Source organism: Poromitra crassiceps, assembly GCF_964638095.1.
Source record: "Poromitra crassiceps genome assembly, chromosome: 17".
NCBI lineage: Eukaryota > Metazoa > Chordata > Actinopteri > Beryciformes > Melamphaidae > Poromitra > Poromitra crassiceps.
This window is the reverse complement of record NC_139635.1, coordinates 3,698,351-3,714,700: the sequence shown is the minus strand read 5'-3', so window position 1 is coordinate 3,714,700 and position 16,350 is coordinate 3,698,351. Positions and strand designations below refer to the sequence as shown.

General features: G+C 45.3%; 1 protein-coding gene across 1 annotated transcript; it reads left to right on the top strand.

The window, feature by feature from the left end:
* Positions 1 to 8,874: 8,874 nt before the first annotated feature.
* On the top strand, positions 8,875 to 10,116 carry LOC310791893 (eukaryotic translation initiation factor 4B-like; the record flags this gene model as incomplete). The annotated part of the gene is made up of 1 exon (XM_083653571.1): positions 8,875 to 10,116. The coding sequence occupies one exon, from the start codon at positions 8,875 to 8,877 to the stop codon at positions 10,114 to 10,116; it is 1,242 nt and encodes a 413-aa protein (XP_083509697.1).
* Between the last annotated feature and the right edge of the window lie 6,234 nt (positions 10,117 to 16,350).

The following is a 16,350-nucleotide window of genomic DNA, read 5'->3' as shown; positions in this document are numbered from 1 at the left end:
GCCACACCAGAGTCATGACTAATTTAAGTTGTGAAAAATGCAATGCATTCTATCAGACATATGTTGAGCTTAATGATGCACAAGCAGCTCAACTAAAGTTGGAGACAAGAGAGCAAAGTACATCTGATGTGTGGCAAAGTAAAAAAAGTACCCACCTTTCCTGGCAACTATGCCACCAACTATGGTAAAGAAAATGAGATTAGAGCTTGCAACCAACTTAAGGAGCAAGGCATGAACATACCACACAGGGGAACTGTTATAAGTGTACAATAACCCTGGCTCTCTGCAAGTCCCGATGGTGTCATCTCGCGTTATTTCGAAACCCGCCTAGGTTATGCCAAAACCACGCCCTGTGCCCGCCTACACAGCAGTCAAGCGCCGGGATTGGCCAGGAGCAAGTATTTTGGCTTCTTTTGACAGCTCGAATCTCCCACATCACAAACACTGCACGGCACGCAGCCCAGCGATTTCATGAACCAACTGAATTGCTCTTGAGAGCGGACATTGACATTAATTATGGTCACATACCTTCCTTAGTGTATTAACGCTAACGAAAACGTAATACAAGCTTTTAACGCATTTTCCGCACCACAAACACTGCGCCCAGCCCAGCGATTTTATTAACCAAATTACAAGCAAAAAAACGGGAAAAAAAATCGATTTTTAAGCATATTTATTTCAAATCATCATTGTAAAATTCAGGGCTTTAGTTAAAGCGTCAATAAAGGAGCCCAGCTCTTTAACTTGCAAATGAAAAATATAAAAAATATAAAATTAAAAATACAATAGGCTACAGCACATAGGCCTAGCTTCTTTTTTTTGGCACAGATTCATTCCCCCCAGTCCAGCCGTTTGTTCCAGGCCAGTGAAGTCCCAACAATCTACAAAAACATGCAATAATATAAACAGTGTTGTGCAAGCTTACACTTCACTAGAGCTAGCTCAAAGTTCAGCTCACACAGATTAAAATGAACAAGTTCACGTTCATACCTCATATTTTGAACTTCACCCAAAGCCTGAGAAAGGTTGCCAGTTGCCACTGCATGCTGTAATCTCCCAATCTCTTCTATTCTATTGTATTCTAAACTATTTTATTCTATATTCTATTCTCCATTCACTAGCCTGTCCCCGGCGCACTGAATAAGGCCTGGTTTTGAAAAGCGCTAACCGCAAAATTAAGGCCCGTTGGGCTTTAGGCTGGTATTTAAGGCCGAAACACCCATTCTGGCCTATTCTGGCACTGCGCCACGCCTCTTCAGCGTAAAGAGCATTTTGAGGCGTAAAAACATGATGCTATCTTCCCGAGTCACGGGTAGGCAGGCGCAAAGCCTTACGCCAGTTTAGCACCTAAGGCCAGGGGGAAGATAGAGCCCTCTGTCTGCATGCTGCTCTCTTTTCCATCAGTGCCCTACAAGTGTCACTGTTGAGTATTTAAAGAATATCATGAATACCATGAATTATATTAAGAAAAAACACATTTGATTGATATTTTATTAAAAAAAATTATATAAAATCCCCCATCTCTTCTAAAAAATAAGGGACGCTCATCCTCCCTTGCATACATTAACTCATTCACCGCCAAAGACGTCTTTGACGTGTTATCAGAAATAGCCATCCACGCCAAAGACGTGTTTGACGTGTTTTTGTTTTTATTACTGCAGGGCGTAGTTCAAACACTTCCTCAGCCTCTGACATAGTATCAGGTCCCTAGCATCTAAGACAACACGTGAACAAACACATACCGCAGCTGTTGTTTTGAAATTGAGCAAGAGGAAAAGCAGAAAACGGATAAACGCTTCCTTGTGCACTATGTGCAGACAGGAGAAACGCCATTGAAACGCCCCTCGCGCGCTGCAGGAGCTGGTCGCTTTCCTGTGTGCCAGCCGGAGAAAACGGGAGAAAGTACTGTAATCCAGAGATGCGTTTGATCATCGGAGGAATGAGGAAATGATCGATCAGAGGGGCGGTGAGGACGTGTTGAATAGCCGAGGGGAAAACGGGAACGATCAAATAGCAGGGAGGATACTAGGACAGGGAGACATGGACGAGGACGGAGGCAGAAGCGGCAGTCACAGCAGCCCGCTGTCTGTTCTCAAGAGCTATTCAGTTGGTTCATGAAATCGCTGGGCTGCGTGCCCTCCAGTGTTGCTCCTGGCCAATCCCGGCGCCACAGGGCGTGGTTATTGCTTATCCTATGTGGGGTTAGAAATCACGCAACGAAGGGGGATCGTGTGTGTGTGTGTGTGTGTGTGTGTGTGTGTCTGTCGGTGTGTCTGTCTGTCTGTCTGTGTGTCTGTCTGTCTGCACACTCACTCACACTGCTGTATTGTTGAATGTAAAAAAAAAGCACTTCATGTGTATATATATATATATATATTTTTTTTTTCATTTGTGTCATAACGAATAGTATTTACATGTCTGATGTCAATACTGTTCAAAATAAAAGAATTGAGAGCGAGTTCTGCTTGAGAATGTGTATTTTACAGAAATTGCATTTTCTCCTGTTTGTCATCTCGGAGAGACCTTTTGGGTGAAAACAGGGTGTATATTTAAGCAATATCACACGAGAGGGAGTGCATTGTTGGCTAATATTGGCACTGCTGTGATTCGGTCGCAGGCACGAGGCCGCAGGCCGAGTGCCGTAGATAATCACAGCAGTGCCAATATTACCCAACAATGCACGACCTCGAGTGTGATATTGCTTTTATACAACAGTTCTATTATTAAACAAAGCTGATTAAAAAAATGACAAAAAGCTGAGAAAATAGATGATTTTTGTATTTATTCCTCCGCCAACAAAAATAGTCCCCCCAGCTTTCCCTTTGCAGAAAATGTAGCCTAATCAGCCTAATTAACTGCAGGCTGTCTAGCCTACTTTTTGTCATACACATTGATTTGCACGTTTCCATTTATTGTACAGCCAGTGAAGAGAACAGAGTCTGGTGACGGCATGGTTGACTGTCGCTTTGCAGGAGGCATGTCGGATACCGAGGATGAGCTTGTTTGATCTGACAGTATGTTGCTCCATCTTTTCCTGCTCTCCGTGGATGGTCGCCAATAACTTTTTAACGAGCTTTCAGACCTGCAAGACAAAAAAGTGTGGCGAAGTATCACTAATCACCGTCCTCGTTGTCATCCCGTCCTCGAATTTGTATTTATAGGCGTTAATCATCTTACCTGTGCCCACTCACTGCCATGATCTCCCTGGCTTCCAGTCCTGCATCAGACAGCTTCTGTATGGCGGTGGCCCTGAGGCAGTGGTTGGTGTAAGAGGCTCGTGTCCCCGCTTCTTTACACATCCTGGGTAACATCTGTGCCAACTGGTTTACTCCAAGCGGAGTTGCGGTGTACCAGACGCTATCTGTGACAGCTGCATTCCTCCTGGGCTGCAGATAGAGGGCTTTTGCGTCAGGTGGAAGTTTGCTCAAGTACTTTTCAAAAGAAACAATTGGACAGAGGGGGTTTCCTGGCTCCTCAAACATGGCACCCCTCCTATTTTCTCTGTCTCTCTCCAAAGGGTCTTTGTGATTTTTTGTTTCTTCATTGAAAGTCATTGTGAAAAACTTTGCTCCATTCTCGTCGTATTTTAGGGTGAATGAATCAGGTTTGAGAGCCCGATTCCCCTCTTTGCCCCTGCGTCCAAAATGCAACTGAATGTCATACCAGACCTTGTTCTGTAAACCCTTTGGATTGTCTGGGCGTAAAGCAGCAGATTGCTTTAAGATGAGCTGGTCTTCAGTTGAAATTGCCGGGTGATGTGTTGTTGTATCTTTCCCGGCTCGTCTGATCTGTTTCACAACGCCTTTGACCTCGTTATTAGCTGGAAGGAATTCAGCATCCTGCATTAAATTCCATGAACGGCTGAGAGGCGGCTCGTTGATATGGCGATTTAAACCAGCGCGAAGCCCAAGGTAACCGCTTATCCCATATAGCTCTCCTTTGTTCGTCCGTACGGATCCATAAAACTCCCTCAAAACAGTATTCAGCTCTGTCTTCTCAATTGACTGGAAGTTGATGGTCATAGTTTTTGAACGTAGCCAAGTTTGAAAGCAGTTCACAGCCCAGACTGTTTGCTTCACAGTGTTTGCTTCGTTTTTGTTTTTCTCCAAATCGTCAAGTCCTGCAGGTGAAATATGAGCAAACCTGGAGGTTTCCGTAGAAGAATGTTGCTCCCCTTCGTCCTCTTCTGACGAGCATTCATAGTTTAAATCAAAAGTTATGTTAGTAAAAAAATCCATCTTTGCGCTCTCGGTTACGCTTTGAATGACGTTCAATGTAACGTGACTGGTGTTTGTTTTGTTGATTAGAGCAGCTGTGAAGCGTGTTGATTAGAGCAGCTGTGAAGCGGAGTGATATAGCCTACTCTACACACAGTGAAGCGCCAGTGCATTATCGTGAAATATAGGCACTCGTAAGATCCCTCTTGTCCAATCAAATTGCTCGGCCAGAACTACCTGTTGTATAAAAATGGATATAAGTAGAGTACAGAACATGCTAAAAGCTCACTTTTTTTTTCCTGGTGAACCCAGAGACGTACATCTTCATTTTGAGGTATTGCAAATCACTCTGGTGCTAATAGATAATTTACTGTGGGTCTTGAAAGATGACCAACAATTATGAAAATCTTTGGCCTGTGCTAAATATTGGCAGTCCTAAACTGGCCATGAATGAGTTAATAACATCCACTGACTATTTTAGCCTATGTCATGTTTTAGGTTCTGCAATTGATGATTGGACAATTTTCCAAGACAGAGCCCCTTGGGCCCTATCTTCCCAAAAGCTAAATTAGCGTTTGCGCTCGTTTAACGCCGTGCGCAATGCAAATTGGGGACGGACACAAGCGCATGCCTGCAGGCTTTCAGCGCTAAAATGTGGGATAGATGGCATTACCCTATCGTCAGCAGCGCGCAAAGAGCTTTGAAAAGGACCTCTTACGCGCAAATACCTAGCTGCGCTGGGAGCGCAGCCGTAATCTCCATGCAGCGCAGCGCAGTGCAAAGTAGAATTCCTTTTGGAGATGTCATTACAGACAGCCTAGACATCAAATTATGCTGCTGAAATTGGGTATTAGCAGATAATTCAGTGAGGCAATCAACTATAACTCACTGAGAAACTTTTATCACATCGCAAAGAGGGAAATTAATTGAGAAAACTTGTTGGTACCTTCATAACCAGGAGGGTCGTTGGCACCACAGACGATCTGTCAATAAGCTCTCTCTGTCCTCGCAGGAGTGAGTACACTATTACCCATGGAGAGAATTACAGCATAGCCTGTGAATAATTCTGGTAGTTAAGACCGCCCAAATCCTGTTTGCGCAGGCATTTTGGGGCTCAGATGATTTTGGCACGGCTCTAATTTGCGCCTGCGACATGTGCCGTGAACATTTCCGCATCCCGGCCGTGAATTGCATCCCCAACATATTTCAGGGCTGTTTTAACTGGCTGTTACATTTCTGTATAAATCATTACAATATGCTCCCGTGAGGTGGGGATGCTGCCGGCGCTGGGGTGCAAAACTCGGCATAACGGACGTCGCAAGGCGGACTGCTATCTTCCCTGCCTTAAGGCACACGCAAACAGGTGCACAAGCGCTATTAGGGGATAGCGTCTTGTCGGAAGATAGGGCCCTTTGTCTCTTGTTTTCTGCCCTGGCCAACAAGGTATGTCAGCACCTAGATGAAGACTACTAAACTGTCACTCCAGGGTGTGTCTGCAGGTTCTGGAAGTATTTCAAATGTCTCGGATTTGATTATGTAAATATGAGGCCTTAAAAGTCCTTGAGTACTTGGCCTTTAAATTTGGGTGCATTTTGTGCACAGCTTTTCTGGTGAGAAACTGCCCCAGTACTGCTCTCATTTAATTGCAGGGTTCTTTCATCTTCCCTCATTGATTTCAGTGGTGAAATCAGTCTCCCGTTTCATTCTCACTGGTACGAGCAGAATACCCTGTGTGAATACACTGTGTGACTGGCCATTAACTCAGGCCTCGCTCACAGAGTTGGCATGCGGCCTCGCCCTCTTTCTCCCCAGACGAGTAATAACAACCACAGCCAATGAGACGAAGATAGGCTCCTATCGAGACTGTTTGAAATTAATTAAAAGTACCAATTACTTTGAAATCCGAACAGCCGTCTGCTTTGAAAGCATTTATTCAAAGGGGAGATGGGTCTTTTTGCCTTCTCCCAACTGGATTAATTCATGTTAGATTCAGGGAAAATGGGGGAATCCACTCGTATAAACGGAGCGCAATCTGTGCCTCCCAACCTCCTGCAGAGCTGCTTGGGAGGCAACAGCAAAACGTGACTTCAGCATCCAAGTAACATACTGCTGGCCAATTCCATACACCAGGAGCCGAGTGCACCAGCTGGGCGTAAAAAAGTAGGTCTTAACTCTTACGCCGGTCTTAGCTACGCCCGACTTTGTGATTTGAATTTACACCTAGTGCACCAAGCCTGACTTAACATGGTCGTAGCTGCGCCCGGTCTTTAGGCTGCGGACGTGCGCGTTCACATGAATACGTGCTGTTGCCAAGCAACACACTTCTCTCAGACGAGCTCGAGTGTTAGAATTTCAACATCTATTTCCAGGCCAGGAAGTCATGGAATTAGTAAAATCCTTGAAAGTTTCATAAAAGAAATAATAAATTTGTCGTGTGTAATGAAATTAATTGTTACAGTAATCTTCCATGGATAACCTTCCTCTTCCTTCCACGTAATGTAACATAACGGCAATTGTATTTTCTCTAGCTGTTGACGTAATGTAGCTCTAGTATGTGTGGATTTTAGTGCTGCTTGTATTTTATGTGAAGATTTCTATGGAAATTTGTTTTGATTTCAATAGCTTCCATCATCATGTGACACACAGTGACACTCAGGCACTAAAATCCAATGTAAACAGGTGTGTCCTATTTGTCCAGTGTAGGAATCATTTCTGGTATTGTTCTGGAGTCCCTGCCTCGCATTACATGGACATTTATATTAATGGATCCTTAAAGTCATGGACAAGTTTTGCCTGATGTTTGTGAATGTCGCTGCAGAGCCAGACAGCCTTGGGGAAAGTCTGAACTCCTTGAAATTCGCCTCTATGGTCAGTAGCCTCCTACCTAGATCATTTATTTGTCCTTTCTTTGCTCATTCCTATGGATGATGGATAACTGGCCAAATGCAGATTATGTGATGGTGCCGCGTCTATGTGCCGACAGACTGCAGTGCCGATCAGTCCGCAATGCTGATAGCCTACAAGCAGAACCAGCTGAGCGAGGTGGTGTGCAGCGTGTCGGGGGACCGGCTGGAGCTAACCTCTCCCAGCCCCCACGCCTAAACCCAACATCTCCCACCCCCATGCCTAAACCTAACCTCCCGCAGACCCTAACCCTAACCTCTCCCACCCCCCACGCCTAAACCTAACCTCCCCCAGACCCTAACCCTAAACCTAACCTCTCCCACCCCCCACGCCTAAACCTAACGTTGGCATTGCGGGCTGTCGGGATAGCGAGTGGACGCCTATGTGACATCACATCGAGAATAATCTGACGTGGTCAGACCCAACATCTTAGGTCATCACTTCAGCGACGGATGGTTGGAATCCTAAATCAGCATTTCTGTGTTTTGCCGTAAGAAAAGTTGCGGCAAGCCTCCGATTGGCTGGGCTGTTAACGGAAGTCCAGCTGTCTGAGCTGTCTTGAGGACTTATCCCATTTCCTCCCGATGGAGAACATTTTCGAGGAGGTGGTGCTTTTCCATCATGGACATCATGATGACTGTGAAGGAGGCAACGGTCCAGTGGAGAGACAACCTGTACAGGGACAGCATCGTCCTCACCAGCAGCAACTCCAACCTCCACCTTCTGGGCGAAAACCTGTCCATCAACTGGGCCGGGAAGTATGGAGCACAGGAGGAGGTGGACAGAGGCAGGGAGGTAGCGAGGGCGAGGAGTCCCAGAGAAGGAGGAGGATGAAGCAGCTGGTCTCCATGATCCAGGTGTAGGGCTCTCCAGTTCTTCCTGGTGAGTCGTGGAGGATGTGGAGGATGAGAACAGCCAAGCACATGAACAAAGCTAGAGTGAGAACAGAACCAGCAGTCCCAAAACATTGGTCCCATCAGTGAGTGAATGTGCTACAAGAAGCACACTAGAGGAAGTAGCTGATGCCCTGCAGAGAGAGGAAATCCAGCGGCAGAGGAACTCCCACCCACCAACCAGAAGTCACCAGCAGCTACAGAGGTGTTGCTGCCGCCGCCACAGAAATGGAGCAGGGGCCCGTGTCGGCACCACAGAGTCCCCCAGAGGTCACCTCGGACTTCCCCTCACAGCTGCATGATGACAGCAGCTTCCAGTCCCCCACTGGTGAGGTGGTGGAGGAAGAAGAGGAGGGGCCCCCAGTATCAAGGCCCTGCCCACTAGCACATAGGCTCCACCCTCTAGCACAGAGGCCCAATGTGTTAATAGGTGAGCAGAGATAAGCATTTTCATGACTGAATGGGAGAAATATCTTAATTCAGTATGCACATTAGATCCACTGTGTTATCCCACCGGTCACAATTGTGACTGACCATAAAACTCACCTTTTCACCTACTTTTCCATGAAAATTTCAAAAAATGATGATTGATTATTTCAAAGGGTTACTTACTAATGATACATGTTTTGGATATTTTTATGTCTGGGAAAAGATTCAGGATTAAATGGGTTAAGAAGGCATTTCCTCTTCCATTGTGACATCATCAGTCATGTCATAAATCCCACCTTTATGAATAGTGACATCATCAGGGATGTCATAAATCCTCTACTTACCCATTGTGACGTCATCAGTGATGTCATAAATCCTTCCCTGTTGGTGGTATAAATAGAACCAGTAGATGTTGGTACTCTCTGAATAATATGGTGGCGTCAGCTAAGAAGAAGAATATGAAAGGGAAGACCTTTACTTTGACAAACTTTCTGGCTGAGGACAGTGGAGGCAGCGCCCCGGCTCCTAGGTACCCGCCCAAGTACACCAGCGGAGCAGATGAGACTGACGACCTGGACGTAAATGTCTCCACTTCCTTTCATACGGAGGAGGATACATACCGGGCACCACCCATTGACCGCTCCATCCTGCCCACGGCGCCACGCTCCGCCCGTGAGCCCAATATCGACCGGTCCCGACTGCCACCCAGCCCACCTTACACAGCCTTCCTGGGCAACCTCCCCTATGATGTCGCTGAGGACTCCATTAAAGACTTCTTCCACGGCTTGGCCATCAGTGCAGTGCGTCTGCCCCGGGAGCCGAGTAACCCAGAGAGGCTGAAGGGCTTTGGCTATGCTGAGTTTGACGACGTGGATTCCCTCTTGAGGGCTCTTAGTCTCAATGAGGAAAACCTGGGAAACCGAAGGATCCGTGTGGATATTGCAGACCAGACGAATGACAAGGGGAGAGACAATGGACCTATGGGCAGTCGAGACAGGGGTGGGCGCATGGTGGACATGGGTCCCGACAAGACAGACAGTGACTGGAGGGCACGGCCCAGTGCAGACGCTGATGATGGACCTCCCAAGAGAGATGATGTGTTTGGAGAGAGATCTGGAGAGCGCTACGAGTCAGACCGTTACAGAGATGGGTCCCGGCAGGGAGGTTATGACTCTCACAGCGCTGGCGGTCGTCGTGCCTTTGGCAGTGGCTTCCACCGTGACTATGATGACAATCCAAGTAGCAATGACCGTTATGGAGACCGAGATCGCTATGAAGAGCGTGACGACCCGTATGAGAGACGGGATGGGAGGCGCGAGGAAAGAGGTGAGGCACCTATCCAGAGGCCCAAGTTGAACCTGAAGCCTCGCAGCATGCCCAAGGAGGGGGAGCAGGGCGGCAGTGCCCCAGCACCCCCACCCAACTCTGGCAGCAGGGCTTCGTCCATCTTTGGTGGGGCTAAGCCAGTTGATACAGCGGCCAAGGAACGGGAGGTGGAGGAGAGGCTGCAGAGGCAGCTGGAGGAGGACAAGAACCGAGGCCCCGGGCGAAAGCCCCGAGACAAAGACGGGGACCCACGCTGGCGGAATGAGGAATCCCATACCGAGCGATTTCGTACAGAAAGTGAGTTATCACAGAGCGGAAGCACTTCTGGAAGAGGCTCATGCCGTTGAGAGAGCGAACACTCAGTGCAGAATGAAGTGTTCAGTGGGAGGGAACATGACCCCCCTCATCCCCTGGTCTAGGCGTACATGTTGCCTTGTCTTGTGGAGTGGAAGAGGGGAATGTACTGTGACATGTCCAAGGGGTAAGCATTCGGCATGTAGCCCTCCACACCAAGAAGCAAGGACAGACGGCCATGGCACACCGAACAAACATCTGTTTGTGTTTCTTGTAGAATGTTTGATTCTTGTGCAAGTCGAAGTCAAGTCTCAAGTCTCTTATGGATGAGTGTTCGATCATCTGCTGCATGCCATAAAACTAAAGTCGTTTTCACACCTGCCTATTCCCGTTCGTCGTTTGGGACCAGACGCAAAAAGTTATACATTGTTTTGTTTTCCAGCTGGTTTGGTTCCCTTTCACACCAGCCATAAAGCAAGTGGACCAAATAGGGCTGCCAACCCTCCCAGATTGACCAGGAGACTGGTAGTCTCCCGAGATGGAAAATATAAATTCAGAGAGATTTTTTTTGGCTGAAATTATCATGTGTGTGCGTTGGGCAATGTTGTAGCCTACTTAATTTGCTCGTCCCCCTGCCCCGTCGGTCAGGACCGTTGTGCGTATGCATATGGTGACAGGATCAGCTAGTGTGTGTGAGACAGAGAGACACACACACACAACACACAGAGGAATAGACAGCACGTCACACACAGCATATCCTATGCAGTGAAGCACATCTGAAGACCTGTCCGTCATTATCAACCGCTCTCAAATCCTCAAATCTGAACCGATTGCCGTCATTCCACTTGCTCTATCCACAAGATCCATGTCCCAAACATGCTATAGCACCTGTCAATCAAACATGCTATAGCACCAGTCAATCAAACATGCTATAGCACCCGTCAATCAAACATGCTATAGCACCCGTCAATCAAACATGCTATAGCACCTGTCAATCAAACATGCTATAGCACCCGTCAATCAAACATGCTATAGCTATAGCACCTGTCAATCAAACATGCTATAGCACCTGTCAATCAAAGACTGCAACCCTCAACACAAGAGTCAGGCTATGTGTCATTAATAAGTGGTTGTTATGGCTTCCTTCTAAAGTCCATTATTAGCCATATTTCTATCACCAAGATCACGTAGTCTCAACAAGGCTTGTGGTGCACTGTAGTTACTCACGGTTTGGCTGTCCAGTGATGGTCGTCGTATAGTTGAGTGGAAGGTGGTGATTAAAGCGTTCCTTTATCTAACTATATTTAACTACGATATGAACAGGCAGACAATAGCGCGCGGCAACTCAAAGTATCAAAGAAAAATAAACGTAAACTTAAACTCGCACTTGTCAAACGAACAAGTAATGTCATTTGAACCTGTTGAAAAACTATTTCGGCTCTTGGCGTCCTAAGCGTCAAACTTGGCGTTTGCAGCAGCATGCTACCAGCACAGCTGGCCCTTACCCCGCTAGCCGGGCGCTTCTGGCTCATACGAGCGCATTAGCGCCCGGCGAACGTCACGCATATTCCCATTTTACACTGTGACATTTTCACGTCTAGGTCTACATGCCGGCTCCTACCTGAGTCTTCACGTGAAGTGAAGACGCTATCCGATGTAAAACATTCAAGATTCAAGATTTTTATTGTCACTCCATGGTACAAGTATCACGTGTGAAATTCTTGTGCTGTGAACTCCGTTTACAACATAGTACAAATATAACAGGGCATTTGAGTGCAAAAACATCCTCTTCTTTTAATGACACCTAGTTGTTGCATCCAAATTGTTGCATAAAATCCACTTTTCTGTCTCTCAAAAACCGAAAAGCATTTATCTGGAGCACCTCGAGCAACCCGGAAGTCGTTGTTCCGGGTTGCTTCAGATCAGAGAAGAAGAAGAAGCGGTGCTCCAGTTTTTATATTAGTCCCAATCTCTGCCAGTAGGTAAGGATTTATGACATCACTGATAATGTCACAATAGGCAAGTGAGGAGTTATGACATCGCTGATGATTCGCCAGCAGAGGGGGATTCATGATATCACCGATGATGTCACAATGCATGATTAGAGAGGGATGATGATGTCATAATCCAGAAACCCACAATCCACCGTCCATCAACTAAGCATGCTCAGAACGCCGCCCCATTATACAGTAGTAAACACCGCCATTGTCGAGTGGTGGCCAGTAGTGCCTGATGATCATAAATCACTGATGATGTCATATGAGCATGCTCAGCTCGAGTGATGTCATCAGTGAGTGAAGTCTCAGTGATGTCATGACTCGTGAATGCCCTGGTCTAGTGTGTGTACAATGCAGTGGCGGACTGCATAATCGGGCACGTCGGGCAAATGCCCGGTGGCCTGGCCTGCCAAAAAAAAAATTTTTTTTTTTTTTTTTTTTGCAAGCCAGGCCAGGCCACTCACTGAACAGCAGGCCAGGCGCCGCCTACTGGTTTACTAGTGGTTTTATTACTTTATTCAGGTTTAAAGTGGGTGCATCTCATTGTAAAATTGGACTTGGCCCAAATTGGGCTTCAAACGGCCCAAATTGGGCTTCAAACGGCCCAAATCAGGCTTCAAACAGCCCAAATCTGGCTTTAAACGACCCAAATCTGGCTTCAAACGGCCCAAATTGGGCTTCAAACGGCCCAAATTGAGCTTCAAACGCCCCAAATTTTCCAAAACAGTATTTCAAGAAATTATTATAGTGTGAAGAAAATCAGCAGTTACTTCTCAGTTATGACTGACTCCAGCCTCAGTCCACTCCCTCTGAATCTCTGCCAAATGTTTGAATCGTCTTTGTCAGTTGTGTGGCTTTACAATGATGAAAACATTATTGTCTTCCTATATATATTCTGCATACAGGTACTATATGGTAGAATTCTGCTGCTTAAATAATACAATGGTCCATCTATACAAAAATCACTTCCAGGGGAGAACATAAAGCAACATTTGCTTTGTAGGCAAAGCAAAAGTAAAAGTAAATGAAATGGGAATTTCCTAATTTATTGACTGGAATAATGTTCACACAAGATAATACTTATATAAGCCCTAAAGCAGGAGTTTGCAGTCAACTATAGTAGAAATTAATGTGTCAGTATTTGTGGTGGTAAACATCTATTTGGAGTGTACCGCCACAAATAGATCAGTGTATGGGAAACACTGACTATTAAATTGCGTGAATAATACACCAACAATCTGAGAATGATTCTACAAGAAAATGACATAGGAATCTGATAATAAAGCAAAATGAGTATTAACTCATTCATGGCCAGTTTAGGACTGCCAATATTTAGCACAGGCCAAAGATTTTCATAATTGTTGGTCATCTTTCAAGACCCACAGTAAATTATCTATTAGCACCAAAGTGATTTGCAATACCTCAAAATGAAGATGTACGTCTCTGGGTTCACCAGGAAAAAAAAAGTGAGCTTTTAGCATGTTCTGTACTCTACTTATAGCCATTTATATACACCCTGTTTTCACCAAAAAGGTCTCGCTGAGAAGAGAAATTGCAGAAAATGGCATTTTTGTAAATCACACAATCTCAGGCAGAACTCGCTCTCAATTATTTTATTTTGAACTGTATTGACATCAGACATGTAAATATTATTCGTTATGACACAAATGACAAAAAAATATATATATATATATATATATATATACATATACATGAAGTGCTTTTTTTACATTCAACAATACAGTTTACTCAGTGTGAGTGAGTGTGATCATAGAATAGAATGCAGAGATCAGTGTAGTCTCTCTCACACACACACACACACACACACACACACACACTCCTTACCGCGAGATCATCCGGGTCCTGTCGCATTGGAATCCAGTCTTCCTCGCCCTCGACAGGAAAGTGGCCGTGCTGCTTGGCTCTGTGTGAAAGCCATTTCTGTGGCGAGGCTGCTGTTCTCCTCCTCACACAGTTGTGACTCCGTCTCGTCTCTTTCGGGCTGGGACACAGGAACGGGGTCCAGGGACCAGGATCGATCATGTTGGTCACGGGTTTGACTACCGCGGATCGATGTCCGCTGCCCTGCAGCAAGCCGATCAGCTCGTGCAGCGCGCCGAGGGGTGTTTCAATGGCGTTTCTCCTCTGCACAAGGAAGCGCGTTTCTCTGTTTTCTGTTTTTGCTCCTGCTCATTTCAAAACAACAGCTGCGGTATGTGTTTGATAACGTGTTGTTGGCTTGGCTTTGAGGCTAGGGACCTGATAACATGTCACAGGCTGGGGAAGTCTTTGAACTACGCGCTGCACTAATAAAAACGAAAACACGTCAAACATGTTATTGGCCCTCTGGGCTATTCCTGATAAAACGTCAAAGACGTCTTTGGCCATGAATGAGTTAAAGCCCCAATCAGTAAGATTTTTGACATTTTTTACTGTAATATAAGAGCTTTTTAGTCTTAGGACATGGTAGATTGACTTGTAATAGGGAGACTCTCGCCTTTATTTATCCCACACCGCCCTCCATTGGCCAGCCCTGGGACTAAGCAGGTTGTCTGCCACGTCCCGTGGCAAGAAAAAAGAAAAGGATGCGCGCATGCTCTGTACAGCGGAAGCGCTGTCTTCATGAAAACAAGGAAGTAACTCGATTCGGATTTGCTACGAAAATGATGTTTCACGGAACTATGGGTTATTATTTCATCACGTGGTGAGTACCCGATGTCACAACATGTACATAGAGCTTTCTGGCGCTGTGTTTTGTTGGCTTTGAACGGCGATATCGTTATCGATACTATTGCACCCAGAGGGCGCAGTTTCCCCAATAGCAAAACTTGCAAAACTTACTGAATGGGGCTTTAATTACATCAATAAATGTAAGAGGACAGGACTGGATATTGGGGAGAATCCACATTTAAAAACAATAAAAATATACTTAGTTATGTGAAATCATTGTGGAATCCACTGCAATGAATGTGGGCAAAACAGAAGTTGTAGCCTACTGTACAAGTAGCCACTAGCCTGTGGTCTTGACTACTCTCTCTCTGTGCCGACTCCATCCTGCTCGCTCTCTCTCCTCCCACTCACTATCCCCCTCTCTCCCTCTTTGTGCTGCCAACCAAGTATTTGTATTTATAATCTAATAAGAGGTATAGATTTATCCACACCAATATATAAAATGTATTCTAATTGAATAATGGGTTGCTGGCTCAAGCCCCCCCCCCCCCCCCCCCCAAAATAAAGAAGAAAAAAAACATAGCTCCAAAGTCAGCAAAGTTTTGAATGTAAATGGGAATGACTACTCAATTGGGTCCCTTGATCTCTTACATCAAGATATCAGAATGAAATTGGGCTAATTAGAACCACATGAGTCTTAGCTTTACATGCATGCAGTGAAAATATGTTATTCTTGCCTTTTTTGTTTCCCTATTTCTACACACTGTGGTGCCAAAACAGTCATGGAATCGTATGATTTGGGTTTGGCTACAAAGCTGAGACTCCTGTGAGAGAGCTCAATCACATTAATGTGTGATCAAATGGCCTGATAGTAACATTTCAAAATGTGATGAACAAAATTTACTTGACCTTATACTGTATAAAAGTTGAATTGTGGTTTATGGTACATTTACAGAACATGTATGGACAGTGAATTGACGCATTGGAACAAATATGGCGGCACACTACAAATAGATTTTGACTGCCACATATTAATTTCAATTAGTTGAATGGAAACTCCTGCTTTAGGGATTATAGGTATTGTCTTGCCTGAACATCATTCCAATCAAAGTTAGGAAATTCCCCTTTTGTTATTTTACTTTTGTTTATGCCTAGCAAATGTTACTTTGTACTTGAGTTCTCCCCTGGAAGTGATTTTGGTATCACGTCCAGGTGGCTCTGAACATGTTGCCGCCCAGAAACGTCCCGATGGAGCCAAACAATGTGGAAGCACGAAAATACAGGCAGGGGGCAGCGTCTCTCCAAATAAACTCACTCATAGGCCAGAAGTGATGATTTATAAGGAAAACCTTTGTATGAGTGTATATCATGTTTTTTAATGAAATAGTTGCATAGTATACCTTTAATCTTTGTCCTCATTCATTGAATTTGACGATTAAAGATTTATTCTGAAGGCTAAATTCCTAAACCAAAGCTCTTGTTTTCTTGTTATCTAGAGCTCATCAAGGATGGATAACGCATACAGGCACAGTTTGCAGTAGTAATCGGAGGGAACGGATTTCAGGGGGCTCTGTATTGTTCCATACCTTTTCATACTTGTGTAAATTCAAACTTGATAAG